At 47.8% G+C, this 16,042-nt stretch overlaps 1 protein-coding gene across 4 annotated transcripts in view; it reads right to left on the bottom strand.

Annotated features, from left to right (window-relative positions):
* Positions 1 to 16,042, bottom strand: part of agap3 (ArfGAP with GTPase domain, ankyrin repeat and PH domain 3) — a 112,045-nt gene that overhangs the window by 27,793 nt on the left and 68,210 nt on the right. For 3 of the 4 annotated variants that reach the window (XM_062481092.1, XM_062481093.1, XM_062481091.1), the window contains exons 8-11: positions 15,368 to 15,523; positions 9,807 to 9,890; positions 5,413 to 5,517; positions 3,084 to 3,255 (exon numbers count right to left, since the gene is read on the bottom strand). In XM_062481092.1, coding sequence (XP_062337076.1) covers positions 3,084 to 3,255; positions 5,413 to 5,517; positions 9,807 to 9,890; positions 15,368 to 15,523 — 517 coding nt within the window. Of the gene's footprint in view, positions 1 to 3,083; positions 3,256 to 5,412; positions 5,518 to 9,806; positions 9,891 to 10,947; positions 12,240 to 15,367; positions 15,524 to 16,042 lie in introns of those variants that run through there. The other variant, XM_062481095.1, reaches the window with a different exon arrangement.

The raw sequence follows: 16,042 nt of genomic DNA, 5'->3' as shown, positions 1-16,042 counted from the left end.
CATCCACTCCATCCTTTATGCCTGTCAATTCCAATTCAAATGGTGACACCAACAACTTGTCAAACAGCCCAATATACAAACCTCGAGAAAAAGAACCATATGCAACATCCAGGAGCATACATGAGATAAGTGAAGGTGTAGTATGTTTTGCGGGGCATGTGTGGCCTGGGTGCTAAGTAGAGGCGATGGATTAGCGTGGCGTGGAGCAGCCTAGGCCTGCCTCTCACTTCTGTGTGTGCCGCGGCGTCAGGCGGCTGATGAGCCGTGGCGATGCCTGACCCCTCCCTGGAGTTGTTGCCATTATGTACAAGTAGGGAGATAATGAAGCATTCATGCTAATGTGAGGGAAGAAGCACATATCATCTGACACCGGGGCCGTGTAATTCACCGCCATCACTATCGCCATCACCGTCCATCCCTGCTACATGCATAACCCCCCCCGTCTCCACACACACACCTCCGAACACACATTCACACACACCTAAACCCCCTCCACGTGGTGGGAATTTGACTCGCAAGCTCCGCGCACACGCCAATACAGTTTCAATGCGCACCCGCGCGCAGATGGACAGATGTCAAATCCCTCACACATGCCCTACACGTGGGGGTTCACTTACAGGGGGTGCTGGGCCCAGAGATATCCTCCATCCCAGTGTTCAGAGAGTTGGTGGCCCACTGGTGGTGTGCAGAACTGAACAGGAGGCTGATTCAGACTGGCAGAGCAGTACCCCCCCCCACCCCGCCTTTCTCTAAATGGATCTCTCTCACCCACAGGATTGATTAAAACTGATGGGGCCCATTAATACTTTGATACGATGTATCTGTCGCCGGTGACACGACGGGATGCAACGTTAACGGGGGAGGGGGGGGGGGTCATATTTAAAACGGTTCCGCTCAGCAACCGACGGAAACGAATTAAACGTGGGCGCCGCGCGGCACACTCGCAGGACACACGCGTTCACTCATTTACTCTCCGTCTCTCTCGTTCTCTCCCCCCCCCGCTCTCTCTCTCTTTCTTTCTCCCTTCGTTCGCTCCATCTCTCGTCCCCCCTGTGATTATAAAGGTCTTCACATCCAAGGAGTGAATGAATTACGAAAGGCACAGACGGGGTTTGTGATTCAGGCGCCATGAATGAAAAATTACCCTTTTGTTCCCTTCATCAATTGCATGTCTAATGAAATCAAACTCCCGATAGGATAATCAGGAGAGGGTCCTCAAACAGGATAGAGGCCTGTTTGTGATTTGTAACCTTTCTCTTCCCTAAGTGAAGATAAACGCAAATCTCTCCCGTAATGTTCCCTGACGCTACAATAAAAGGGAGGCTGAACATCTCCAGAGTGTCACAAGGTGTCTGTCTCCGTGAGCGGGCCGTGCAACGCCAGCGGGCAACTGCAGCTGACGCGGAGGAGCGTCAGGGTCGCTCCAATTAGGAAACGGACAATTCCTTTTGTTGTTGTTGTTGTTGTGGTCTCTCCCCCTCCCCCCAAACCCCAAGCCTGGTGTGGCCTCCTTTCCATGCCTCTGTCCCCCTGCAGGTCTGATGGCTCTCCTCTAACCCGTTGAAGGTTAATTGTTACTGGGTTGGACGGAACAACCCCGTCCCCCTCGTCCCCTGGTAAACTCCTGCCTCTTCAGTCCGTCTGACTAAGCCAGGTCGACCCAGAGACACGGGGTCCAGGTCCAGCCGGGAACGCCAAAGCGCTCTCCCCTGATACCTCGTTACCGCCGCTCCACCAATCAGCAGTGGCGGCCTGAGAGGTTGTTCCGTGGCCGATGGAGGAAACCCACTCCCTCTGGTGATTACCGTGCTAATTAGTATTAATTACTCTTAATCCTGACCCCTGAATCCAATCACAAGCCTCGCCTCCCTGAGTCTGCCAGAGCAGTACTCTGCATGGTCACTCAGCCAGCCAGCTAGCTAGTCATTCAGCTGGACTGTCAGTCAGCCAACCAACCAGTCAGCCAGCCAGTCATTCAGCTGGACTGGCAGTCAGCCAGCCAGTCTTTCAGCTGGACTGGCAGTCAGCCAGCCAACCAACCAGTCAGCCAACCATCCAGTCAACCAGTCATTCAGCTGGACTGGCAGTCAGCCAACCAACCAACCAGTCAGACAACCATCCAGTCAACCGGTCAGACAGCCAACCAACCAACGAGTCAGCCAACCATCCAGTCAACCAGCCAGCCAGCCAGTCAACCAGCCAGACAGCCAGCCAGCCAGGGAGGCTGATAAGCAGCAATGCTTTTTCTTATCTGTCACTGCCTGAGTAGGAAGGTGACACAGCCTGGACACATAACGTGCCCTCGATGTAACTGTGACATTCCAACCTTGGTTTTATCAAATGATGTAAGGTTGATCGAGATAGAGATACCCAGAATTCAGAAACCTACCAATGTACTGCATATTCAATGTTCTGGCTTATTTTAGTAACATGCAATTGTGATATTTAAATTCAACCATAAGTAAAATTCCCTGTTTAGTCATTTGAGAAACTAATAGTCTGCACAAAAGCACTCATCAAGTCATCACTGCATGTACAGTATACAGCAAGACAGCTCATTTGCATTAATGAAAAATCATAAATGGGCATAATTGGCTCATAGGGACCAACTTTCAAAATGTACAGTAATGTGCTGATTATCAAAGGAAGACCGTATTAAACACCAACCATCAGAGGACTTTTCTAATCGCTTTGCTAATCCTCAAGATAGTTTGTAGAACGTAGATCATCTAGTTTCAGTTAGGTCTCTTTAAGGTTTCTCTCTAGGTAAGAAAGCAAATCGTGTTTCCACTGCGGTTGACAGGAAGTTACAGTCATAAAGCAAACATCCACCTGAACAGATGGCACCTCGTTTTACCTTGGGACGTCCCACCTTGGGGAATATCGGGAAAATCGTGAATGCCTCTTTCTAAATGCACATGGATAAAAACATCTGCGGAATGAATCAAGAGTGAATCATGTAGTAGATGCAGAGCAGTGCTCTTTGGTGGTTGAACGCCCCCTCCCCCCCCCCCTCCCCAGCAGTCCAGGGCTGGCTGGTCCCCCCCCCCCCCCCATTGTAGAGACGAGGGAGCAGCTCTCACCAGTGGCTCCTACGCCCAGCTGCAGGGTGCTCCGGTCTCTAGTGAGCCCGTTGGTCTTGGGGCTGGCGGTGGGGGCCACGGTGGCCACCGCCCTGGGTGGCCGCTTCCCTGGAACCTTCACCGTGGTCCTCAGCAGGTCGATCTCCTTCCCGTGTATGTTCTGCATGTAGTCCTGCAACACACACACACGAACAATGCACCGAAACCTTTCTAAGGCACTCCATGGACAGTATATAGAGCAGTGAAACCAGCGTATTGGACATACGTGACCAAATGACCTGCCTACGAGCGACACATTATTTGCATCCCCTAATCACCAGCCATTACACAGACAGGTCTTAAGACCCCCTGATAGCTAAAGATAGATGATGGCGCCAGAAACCATTACACATCACCTGTGCCCACGCCGTCACGCAGAAATACGACAACGTGCGTTTGGCTTGATGAATGCACAACCATTTTATTTCTTTTTTTACTCTCATTCCCTTTTCTCCTCTAATTTGGCTGTTTTATTTGGATTAGAGCGCCGGCCACCCCAAATGGGGTAAGCCAAGGTGAAAATCATTGGGCTCAGCAGAAAGTGCCGGAGGAGTGCTCTACCTCCTCCCTGCCCGGCCTCGACGGTCTTCTCGCCAGCTTCTCTCTTTTATTACCCTGCCATAAAGCACTCATTTCTTCCCAAGCCTCCTCGCTAATTACCCAGTGAGCGCACTCATTTCATTTTATTGCTGGAATTAACAGCCAGATCGAAGCGTTCAAAGCTATTAAGATGTGTGATTAAGCCACATTCAATTAGTTTCTACAAACAATTTAATTGATGTAGCAGATAGAATTAACAGAAGGTGATTGTGTGGATGGCTTGGCTGACTGTGGAATTAAAGGGATCCTCTCTCTACCTTTCTCCCTCTCCCCCCACCCCCCCTTCGCTCTCTTCGCCCCCCTCGCCTGTCTGACTCCCCCGCGCTCTCCCGTCTCCTGTTCCCTGCTCTGGCGCACAAGATGGTGGCGAGCGTGTAGCTGCTAATGTAGCAGTCACTCTTTCCTGTCTCACCTCTGCCCCTCAGGTGTTTAGAACATTCTAGGAGCCAACATTTCCAGGCTGGTCTGGTGACCTGAAACAGCTCTGACCCTCCCGGAGGAGGAACAGACGTCTTGCTCGTCCTACTCAATGACATACATCGGCACTGCACCGTTAGCAGCAGCAGGTGAATGAGCGCGTTCAGTGTCTAGTCAACGGACGAACCTGCCAAACCGGCTAAGACTCAACCTCTGTAGCCTACTGTGCGAACAACGCCGTGACAGTGACGTCGAGTCACCGTTTGCGGCTCGAGAGAAACCCTCCGGCTTCCCACGAGGACGTGTAGCTCACGCCCTGCAAACGCCAACGGGTGTACCGTCAGTGCGGCATTGAGACCCTCACTGTGACTTCTTTAGCCAAGACACCCATGGCAAGACGAGCCTGCGCGTTTGAATGCAAGCGTAAGAGGATGAAGGGGTGTAGAGGGAGAATTAAGGTGTGGGAGGATGAGGGGGGGGGGTCCTGAGCTGTCCGCCGGCAGCAGAGTGTTTAAGAGGCATTAGCGTCCCAGCGGGGCTGTGACAGAGATGGATGAGCCGGCCCGGTCAGGCCCTGCCGTCACGCAGCGAGCGCCATTATAAATACAAGCCGGCGCGGCGCTGGGACGGCAGCAAGGGGAGCGCAGCACAGCCGCCGCCACGTCTCCATTAACCCAGCGCCACTGCCGGGCGCCACGGGGCGGGCGGAGATGACCACGACACCCCACCAACACCTCCCTCTCGTTCTCATTAGCTCAGTCGCTAGCTCACTAACTTGAATACAGTAGAAGCTACCTTGTCTGTGGCTAACTCGTCTAAGTTAACTTAGATAGAAAACCCTTTGCGCTGATGTCATATTATTGCTCGGACACTGTCGGGTGACTGTATCAAAAGCTCCAATTGTGGGGAAATATATTTCTCTCTCGTGACCTTCTAAGGCAAAACAGAGCTTTTCTGCATCAGAGCTGTATTTTCATCCGCATGTCACCGCGTTCAGGGTGACTACTTTGTTATAACCCACCACACACACACACACATGCGCACACACACTCACTCATGGTCTCCGTCGCAGCCCAGACATGTGTGTGGGTGTACTCACATGTAGACTGGGGTGGTAGGTCTACTCACATGTAGACTGGGGTGGTAGGTGTACTCACATGTAGACTGGGGTGGTAGGTGTACTCACATGTAGACTGGGGTGGTAGGTGTACTCACATGTAGACTGGGGTGGTAGGTGTACTCACATGTAGACTGGGGTGGTAGGTGTACTCACATGTAGACTGGGGTGGTAGGTCAGGAGGCCGTTGTCACACAGGGTGACATATTTCTTCTTCCACTCCTTGTTCAGGGACTTCCCACTCCGCTTCAGCAGGATGCCCTGGATGAGGGAGAGAGGAGGACAACCTGAGGTGAGGACGTCATCTCGCTGGGTAGCTTGCTGGGATCTCGCTGTTCTTCCTGGATCGTGGTCGTTTGAATCCCGCTCAGCCTAAGGAAGCTGAGTCAGATTCCGCAATGCTGGATTTCTATTGTGGGTTGGAGTCCCACACCCCAAACAGGTTCCTCTCCTGATTACTGTACAGATGACATTGTAGCTTCTGTCTCACTACCCCTGTATGTGGCTTTGGAGTGAAGCATCTAATAAATAACTAAATATGTAAATCATTAACAACTAATAAGTATCCTCATAAGCAACACCACATCTCCTGGTGATTCATTGATGAAGTGATCTTTTCTCATAAAGTGCGGGAGCATGGTTCTGTCATATATAGTCAGTATTTTTATCTTAAACAGTCAACCAACTTCATGTCCATGGCTTCTTGCGCCATCCTATTCCAGAGTAAGAGCTTGATAGAGCCTTGCCCCTCCGCGAGTCTTTCTACTCAAAAAGTGAGCAGTGACAATCCAATTTGCTAGACCTCCCTCCGAGCTCCATTCTCATTGCGAGCTGACCTCTGGAGGACCTTCTAAATCCTGGGATTAGGGCGTGTGATCTAAACCAGGCTCACTCCTCTGTCCTGCCTTATCTTCTGGGGCCACTTCAGATCTTCACAACCTCCCTTATCTGCTTAGGGAATCCACAGAAAACAATGCAGGTTCTCGGCTGGAGGTGGCCAAACGCTGGGAGGGGGAGGGGGGCTCTCTGGGGCTAAAGACTGAGGAGGGGCTCGCTTAATTAGGGGATTAAGAGGGGGATGTTTGTGCTTTTCCAGCCAAGGCCTGTGTGTGTGTGTGTGAGAGAGAGAGACAGAGAGAGAGAGAGAGAGAGAGAGAGAGCATGAGAGTGAGACAGAGAGACAGAGCTAGAGAGAGAGAGAGAGAGAGAGAGAGAGAGAGAGAGAGAGAGAGAGAGAGAGAGAGAGAGAGAGAGAGAGAGAGAGAGAGAGAGAGAGAGAGAGAGAGAGAGAGAGAGAGAGAGAGAGAGAGAGAGAGAGAGAGAGAGAGAACAGTGTGTGTGTGTGCGTGCGTCCATGTAGAGAATTTGCATGAGGTACCAGCTATAGTGAATGTGAAAGCCAGGGGGATGGCTGTATTTGTGCTGTAAATTACAGTCAAAGTATATGTGTGTGTGTTGTTCAGGAATGTTAAAAGGGACCTTCAAATGTTTTCCTAGCCTGGCCTGTCCTGCAGGGCTATAATCCTGATTAACACATCAGGCAGGAGTTGACCCTTGGTGACCTGGGCACCAGGCTGTTAGCCGACAATCATCTTAATCCTGTAAAGGAGAGGGGGGGCAGGACTCTGATCACTGGCCTTTAAACTGGGGAGTCCACATGGACCTACAGGTGGATACACCTTTGTTTGATCAAGTGATTGAAATAAAGACTGATTAGCAGTCCCTATAAAGATATTTATGGATGTTCTTCTTAACATTGTAGTACTTTGCAGTAGCTTTTCCCTGCGCTATTTGTAAGTTTAGCTGCAGTACAGTATTACGGAGTAATAATTATATATTTTTTCATGGGGTTTTACTCAAGCAAACAGCGGATTTATGTGAAATATTTTTGTTGTACAAATACTGTTCATGATTTAGTCAATAAAAAAGCTGTTAACACATTTTTAACAGCCCTGTGATCACTTAAAGCAAATGATATTGTCCCGGGGCCCATGGTGACTGCATAATGCATGTTTTACAAGCAAATATGTTTCTCATCTCCAGTGCGTATTGAAGCCTTCATGAATCTATAAATTCAATCAGAGAGGACGTACATAAATTCATCAGAGCTTTGACGGAGATCAATACCATCACTGGGGAATAAAGGTTTACAGTGTCTCTGTTGCTGCTATCCACATTTTCTCTGCAATTGCTTCAAAGAAATATGTTGCAAGTGACTCTAATAAGCACCAATTATTGGTCCAATTTTAAATATATTTAGGCCATATGTTAACTGCTGCAGCAATATGTCTTCTTCTAATTAGTTCAATTAGCAAGGAAAAAAAATGCTTTTGCGTACACGGTTTAAAGTCAAGAGGAATTCTGCTATGCACACACACACACACACACACACACACACACACACACACACACACACACACACACACACACACACACACACACACACACACACACAACCGTGATGACCATGTTCAGCCTGTGTGACATAAGGAAGCAGGCTGGTGTTCAGACGTACACTCTGCGTCCAGACCATCGTCATATCTCCACAGAGGAGATAAGTGGCTTTCCCTCCATTGTCCTGTTCCTCGAAAAAAATAAGCTGCATCCTGCCAACGCGGCTGAATGATGGGCCGGGCCTTTGTGACAGCCCAGAGCAGAGCAGAAGGAGGGGGTCGGGCTCTGTGGAGGGGAGGGGGTCGGGCAGAGGGCCAGGAAGAAAAGCCCAGTGTGGACAGTCCACCCCCCGCCCCCCCCCTCCTTCCACCCCTTGGCAGTGAGTGTATTGTAGTTCCTTCTTTATCATTTTTAACAGAGGAGGTGGGGGGGGGGGGGGGGTTTGGAAGGTGGGGAGGGGGGGGGGGGCAGGCAGTGTGTAATTTTCCCAATGGGTGGGTAATTAAGCTCACATTGGCTCTTTGATCTTCCTGAATGTGCATCTGACTGGTCAGGTCATCCACTGCTCTTTAATGCCCCCTCCACCAACCCCAACACACACACACACACACACACACACACACACACAGGCTCCCCTCCCTTCCTACCCCAAGTCTTAAAGCTGGTCTTATCTCTTGTTCAAGAATGGCCCCTCTATTGAAAAGGCTGGCTAGAAGAATGAGAGATTTCCAAGTAAGTATGTTTTGTTTGTTTATTTGGGGGGGGGGGGGTGACCTCCCTCTCACCTGTCTCTAAGGGTCTAAGTCGCTGAGGGTCTAATCCAATGACACCAAGCAGCTCATGAGGGTCTATCCCTGATCATCATTGTCACCTCTAGAACTGACAGGGATCCATTTGAAAGGTCTTGATTGGGGACAGGTTTTACAATATCATTCTCTTTCCTTAATAGTCCTTAAAAGTCAACAGTTACTCCAAACGGATATTTTCACTGAAATGTATCAGTCATGTAACACACACCAGATCACTTGGTTTAAGAATGTTAAAGAAAGATTTAAGTGAACCTTTCTCAGAACCTTTTCTGGGGAGTGGGGGGGGGGGGGGTGGTTACATGACCTTGATTAGACCTGGGCTGAATGTAATATTGTTATTTGATGTAGTGGTGTTTGAAGGCTGATACATGTAGTCTGGGATAGAGGAGCAGAGAGGGATAGAACCCTTGGCCTTGGTTTCCTTAACAACCCAACTGGCCAAAGGACGCCATGTAGAACCACAGATCATCCCTTTCAGAAGGACATTCACCCCCGAACCATTCTCATGATGTGTGGTTTAGACGGGCGATGCTAGGATGTTGGACCTTGTTGTGATGCTAGGATGTTGGACCTTGTTGTGATGCTAGGATGTTGGACCTTGTTGTGATGCTAGGATGTTGGACCTTGTTGTGATGCTAGGATGTTGGACCTTGTTGTGATGCTAGGATGTTGGACCTTGTTGTGATGCTAGGATGTTGGACCTTGTTGTGATGCTAGGATGTTGGACCTTGTTGTGATGCTAGGATGTTGGACCTTGTTGTGATGCTAGGATGTTGGACCTTGTTGTGATGCAAGGATGTTGGACCTTGTTGAAAGGCCTTTAAACAATCAGGAGTGAACAGAATTGTGTCAACTATATTCTCCCGATGTTGCTACCTGGGAAAGTGACCTTCCCTCTGATACAGGATTTGGTACCTTGTTATAAATTATCTAAATATCATACACAAAAAATGTAAAACACATGTGAAAAGTTACACAGACCTGTTTTAGTTACTGGAATGTTGAGCAGTTTCCAAACGTTTTGTGAATTATTTCATTTCATCAAGTTCCATTAGACGTGAATCATAAGAACCTTGCATCTTAACTGCCTTTTAAGTGCTCGTCATACAAATACTTGGAAGGAAATTATCTCAGTGGTGTTCATTTTTTCAATCTCAATCCCAATCAATTCTCCATGTCCTTCTAGTGCTGCATTATATCCCCATCTAGTGGTAGGAAAGGGTCTTTTCTAATCTGGAGTTTAATGTCTGTCTAATGAACCCAGACAAACATATATAGTATGGGCACTCAATGTATATTGGTACCATTTAAATTAAGAATGGTGTGTGTGTGTGGACAGACACTCACCTGTTTGATTGGTATAGCTCTTCCACTGCCTATGTTGTCAGTTTTACTGTCAGTGCTCTTGCCTTGATCACTGGCTTTCCGCGACTGCAAGAAAACAAGAGAGTCAATCGACAACAGGAACTTACCATGGTGACTGGGGTGGGGGTGGATTGAGTGCAGATGGGACGTGAGTGTGTGTGAAGTGAGTGTGGGGATCAGGGTGAAGGGCTCAGTGTGTGTGTGTGTGTGTGTGTGTGTGTGTGTGTGTGTGTGTGTGTGTGTGTGTGTGTGTGTGTGTGGGAGTGTGTTCGGGTAGAGGAGGTGGTGTGGATTCAAACGGTCGCAAAAGGAAAAGTCAACAAAAAAGGAAAAGCTCAAAAAAGAAACAAACAAGCAGACCAGCGGAAACGAAAACAGCAGTACACTGACGTGCAAGTTGAACTTAAAGACCAGACCAGGACCAGACTAGACACAGAGCACCATTTCAACACAGAGGAGACAACCACACATCGAGTCATGACTCAGCCCTGAAACCCATACGGAGATCCTTCCTTCTGTCCCAGGCCCAGATGGGACCGTACTGGGCCTGGACAGACCCTACTGGGCCTAGACAGACCCTACTGGGCCTGGACAGACCCTACTGGGCCTAGACAGACCCTACTGGGCCTAGACAGTAGGGTCGGACCCTGCGAGGTCCGAGCAAGACCCTGGACTTTTGCATAGATAAACTGACAGCTTTACCAGTCAACCATCAAAGGGAAGAGAGGGAGGTTAGCAGGAGAAATAGGGAGAAGAAAAGTTACTATCCAGGACACTGGATTTGATGTGGCATTTCTCCACATCTATAACCTATAAGGACTTGTCGGAACATTCTGTAAACATCGCTTTAGACCATTAGGTGTTAGGGTTAGACGTTTTGACAAGGTCAGAAAAACAACAGAGTCAACAACTGTCAACCACACAAACATTTCAGGTTTCAGGGTTAGGCTGTGGAGGAAGTCTTGGTCAAAGAGTAGACGGCTTGTCACATTAGGCAACATTTTAGTGTACGCAACACAGGTCACCCCCAAAACACAGAGCGAGAGATGAAGTACAGAGGCTCTCACTCAAAGCGACAGACAGGACTGTTATGGTCTCACTCAGAACAGGATGAAAACATGCCCAGTCGCCATGGAGAGAGGTAGAGTCTGACTTCAAGTAAACCAACTCTGGTTTATATTTTTCAACATTTCATTTTTTTATTATAGTTATAATTTTTTGTTTCTATACAGACACCATACAAATTAAGTCACAGGTTCACTTCCAAATATTTGACAGATTGAGCCAAACATTGCAGTTCCCACAAAATATAGGATGGACAATAAAGGCATTATTTCATATATTTCATATATATGTTTATAATATACTTTTAATAGAGTACCATTGTAAATAAAATACAATACAAGATATACAGCAGTCTATAATTTGTCAATCCTTTCATGATAGAAAAGCGATTATGGAATACTTCATAATCTTCATACCAACCCTAAATGGAAATAACTTAAATTCAAGTAAATAAATATAAATAAGGAGGTGTGAATAAACAACGAATTGAAAATTAAGTTAAAAGAAAATCAAATTATTGAAACTACATTCATACAAGTCGGTGCAAACCAGTTCCATTCATTATTACGTTGGTTGAACCCCATCACGCCCTGAAAACCTACTCTGATTTTTATGAAGGCCTTCATAAAACTACCTAATATTACTCCTGATACGCTCCCATACCCATAAACATACCACATTTTTTAGTCCAGTCAAGACTTTCCGTGAAAACAAAAGAAAAAAAAAAGACCAAAAAGTTATGAGATTTAAACGCAAATGCAATGTACTTGGCACCTCTAGTCCTTGAGTCCTTGTGTGTGGCAGAAGGCAGTGTGATGTAAGGGGCTGTCCTTTAAGAGGTCGGAGAATAGGTCCAGGAGTGGCTTGACTGAACAAACACTTCTTGTATGACTCGTGGGAAGGTGGGGGCAAAGGACGCAAGGGCGCATGGGGGGGGGGGGGGGGGTATAGTGGGAAGGAGGGGTGGGGGAGGGGTCGCCGGTCCAGCAGAGAAAAGTACCTACTTGGTGTCCCAGTTAATGGGTTAATTAGACAGTCTGCTTTGAGCGTGTGCGATCAACTCCAAAAATCTACTCGGCTTCCGACGTTAGGTAGCTTTAGCCACGTAGTTCTAGGGGTTTCCATTAGCACCCCCTTCTGACTTGTGATGTTTGACCCATATGCTCAGGGACACTAGGGTAGCAGGACACTTCCTCAAACGTCCTCTATCATTATGGAGGGCAAAAAGGGGGGGGGGCACACTCATTTGAGGGGTGCAATGTTAACTTTTGTTATCACCCAGCTCTTCTAATTCGGAAGGAGTTGGAAAGCCCTTTTAGTTGAAGAAAGGTTGGAACGAGTTGCACAAATCTGTAAATACTGAAACAAATATCAGATGGTTATTCTTTTTTTTTTTTTTTTTTTTTGGTGGACATCCAGTAAAAACGTAAGGACTGCATGTTAGACAGACAGGGTTGATGCGAATGACGTTTAGAAGTTGTGACGTGGGGGGGAAATGAAAAAAGTAGTTCCTCTAAATTCCTCAATACCGTGCTTGCAAACACCAAAGGGACAAACAGCCTAAAACACCTCCGAAAATATTGTTGAGGTTAGTTACCATGGAAGCACTAGGAAAAGATTGTGTATTTGACTGACACCTAGTGGCCATTGATAGTTATGACAGACGTCGGAAATGATCATGGCTTGTGAGACTGACTCGTGAAGATGATGACAAACCAACATCTTTCAGAGTAAAGCTTTTAGGACCTTTGAAAAGAAAAATAACCCTAAAAAGTTTCAAAAAGAGAAGAATTTGACCAGAGTTGTACTAGTAGTGTAGGTAATGGTTACACACACAAAAAATCCTATTGTTATCCATATCATGTGACATCTTTAACCATTAACTCTCTATATAATGGTCAAAACAGTTGAGGCAAATTATCGGAAATAATAATATCAAATGAAAAGCTGCCTTTGTCCTATGCACCTCAGAACTAATTAGGTCAGGTAGTGCTGTAAAATCAGACTTTTTCATATGGCCATAACTTAGATAATAATCCTACATTGGTTTTGTGCTTTTCTGGGGCATTTCAAGAAGTGAAAAATGCTATTGCCTCTATAATACCAAACTAGAGTGATGTTAATTAAATCCTTCAAACTGTTTTGAATCAGATTGCGTATGCAAATCTAGAAATAATACATTGTTCCTCAAGAACTGTTGGTGAGACACTATCAATGGTGTTGTGGTATCTGAATGAATCCCAGATCAATGATATTAAGGCGTATTCTCCATTTTACATGAAGCTCCACATTTGAATCAAACATTTTAGGGGTCCAAATTAATACTGCAGAAGTGGATATCATGGGCTTATTAATGCTGACTAGCAAACGATATGTTGCCAGACAGAGCTTTGGAGAAGTACTGCATGGTGTGTGTGTGAATAATTGCTATCTGTTCAGGGAGTCATCCGAGCTAAGATTGATGAAAGGCGAGACAGGGGTAGTCTTTACAGTGGATCTTTCACAAGGCAAACTTTCGAACTTTCGAACTCTCTCGGTTTCGAGAAAAAAAAACAGAAAAACGGCAGAACAGAACATTGCATCACTTCCTCTCCTCGGCCTACTGTGATCTTGAAGTGTCATTTGAGGAGAAAAAACTAAACCAAAACTGCTGCTTTGAAACCCTCAATCGTCGCCTCTCACGGCCACCCCACCCCACCCAGCCACTCCCCTCCCCCACCTAGCCACTCCCCCACCTAGCCACTCCCCCCCACACCCCCCTCCCCCCCACCCACCACCACACCCCTCCCCCCTGACCCCTCTCGTTGCTCCTCAGAAGGTCATGAGCTGAAACTCCCGCTCGGCTTGCCACTCCGGCACCCACACGGGATAGGTGGCGTGCTTCGGCACCTCCATGACGCGGACAGGCAGAGGCTCATTTCTCTGGTGGACAGGGTTAGTCACTACCTAGCAGGGGGGATGGAGAGAACAAGGGGAGCTAGCACACAGCCTCAACTGCTCTGACGCTGCCAGCCAGCCAACTAGCCAGCCAGACAGCCCTGGGGAAAGGGTAGACAGGGAGGGCTGGGGGTAGGAAGGGAGAGCTTAGAGAGCTGAGAGAGAGAGAGAGAGAGAGAGAGAGAGAGAGAGAGAGAGAGAGAGAGAGAGAGAGAGAGAGAGAGAGAGAGAGAGAGAGAGAGAGAGAGAGAGAGAGAGAGAGAGAGAGAGAGAGATAGGGTAAGGAAACACAGACAGGGTCTGAATAGGGTTAGGAGATGGTTAGGGTTAGAACAAGGTTGGGACAGAAGGGGACATGGCTGAGGTGGGGTTCAGAATAGGGTTAGGACAAGAGGACAGGGTTAATGCAGGGGGGACAGGTTCAGGGCAAGGTTGAGACAGGGCGACAAGGATACGAGGTGGACAGAGGGTGTAGAAGTGAGAAAGGGAAGCTTTGGAGCATAGGAGGCCGGGGTCAGGATAGAAGAGAACAAGTTAGTGAGGACGAGAGGAGGCTGTGTTAGAGGAGATGAGGAGAGGAGGCTGTGTTAGAGGAGATGAGGAGAGGAGGCTGTGTTAGAGGAGATGAGGAGAGGACAGCAGAGATTAGTACAAGGGGTATCAAAGGTTTAGCAGAGGTTAGAGCAGGGGCAGTTGACAGGTTTACGGGGTGAAAGGGGGCGACTATGGCAGGGATCAGTACATCACACAAGGCTGGAGGATCAACTAGGGCCGTGAGAGGTAGGGGTGAGAGAAGGGGAGCAGAGCAAGCTTCGGTCGATCTGCTGGTTCGTTAGCTAGGGGGAATCGGGGATTTGGGGGACAAAATTGAGCATGCATTATTAAGTGGTGACAGCAAAGTCTAAATCCTGGCCCTCACTTTTGTTTATTGTGGTTGGGTAGGGATGAGGGGGGGGGGGGGGGGGAGCGGGGAGGGTCGTCTCATTCCTTCTCTCCACAGTGAGGGTCATTGCAAAGAAAGGATCTAGTAAAGATAAGAGGGGTGGGGGGGGGTCGAAGATTTTGATTTAGAGAAAGGATCCAGGGGATCGTGTGAAAGATGAATTTATCTCATCTTTCTCAATCTTCTGTCTCGTTTACTTTCCCTGTTACTTTCCAGTCGGTAAAGTAAACGAGACAGAAGATTGAGAAAGATGAGATTTCTTCTTTTTTTCCACAGTGCTTAGCTTTGATATTTGCTTTAGAAAAAGTAAGGACATGAAGCATTTTTTTTGAAGCTTTTTTTCTCTCTCCGTGGGTCTAATACAACCCAGGTTGAAATAACCGCATTGTTATCATTATTTTTCTCCTTTGTCCATCGTGTTGCTTGTATGAAGTGAAGCCAGGCGTTTGTGCCTGCGGCGGAGCCTCTGAAGGGCGGCTTCGGTGGACTGTGATCTGCCTGTCTCCCCCTGGTGGACATCGTGTGCCTGGCAGGGGGTGGGGGGGGGGCTCTAGTAGTGTGAATGGGTGTTGCTCTGCATCAGCTGCCGCATACTTACTGTGAAGATGTTGGAGCGCCTCTTGGACTGCTTGCGGATGGGCGTGGGCGTGTTGGAGGCTGCGATGGTCTCGATGCGCATCTCCCGCTGGCTGATGCTGGGAGTGGAGGGCACGGACGAGGAGTAGTCGTTAAACACGCCCCCGCCGTTAGCCGCCTGCCCAGGGGAGAGGGAGAGGGGGAGGAGAGGAGAGAGATGCACGGAAAGGGAGAAAGAGAGAGAAAGAATGAGAGAGAACGAGAGAGAAAGAGAGAAAGAACAAGAGAGAGAAAGAGAGAGAGAACAAGAGAGAGAAAGAGAGAGAGAACAAGAGAGAAAGAGAGAGAGAACAAGAGAGAGAAAGAGAGAGAGAACAAGAGAGAGAAAGAGAGAGAAAGAGAGAGAGAACAAGAGAGAGAAAGAGAGAAAGAACGAGAGAGAAAGAGATAGAGAACAAGAGAGATAGTGAATTTGTACAGAATAGAAATCCACAGGGTCCCAGGTCAGACCATAAAGACAAGGATACTATTGTTCCACATACAGGTAAACCGGTAAACAGAAAAGACAGATACCTGGGGGTATTCCAGAAAGCGGGTTTAGTGAAAACCCTGGTTTGGGTAACCCTGAAATGAGGCTAACTCTGGGTTTTCCATTCCAGAAAGAGAGGTAACGCAAACTTTTGGTGAGTGTCCATGG

Source organism: Osmerus eperlanus, chromosome 16, assembly GCF_963692335.1.
Source record: "Osmerus eperlanus chromosome 16, fOsmEpe2.1, whole genome shotgun sequence".
Classification (NCBI taxonomy): Eukaryota; Metazoa; Chordata; class Actinopteri; order Osmeriformes; family Osmeridae; genus Osmerus; species Osmerus eperlanus.
Note: the sequence above shows the minus strand (reverse complement) of the source record. Positions and strands in the feature narration are given on the sequence as shown.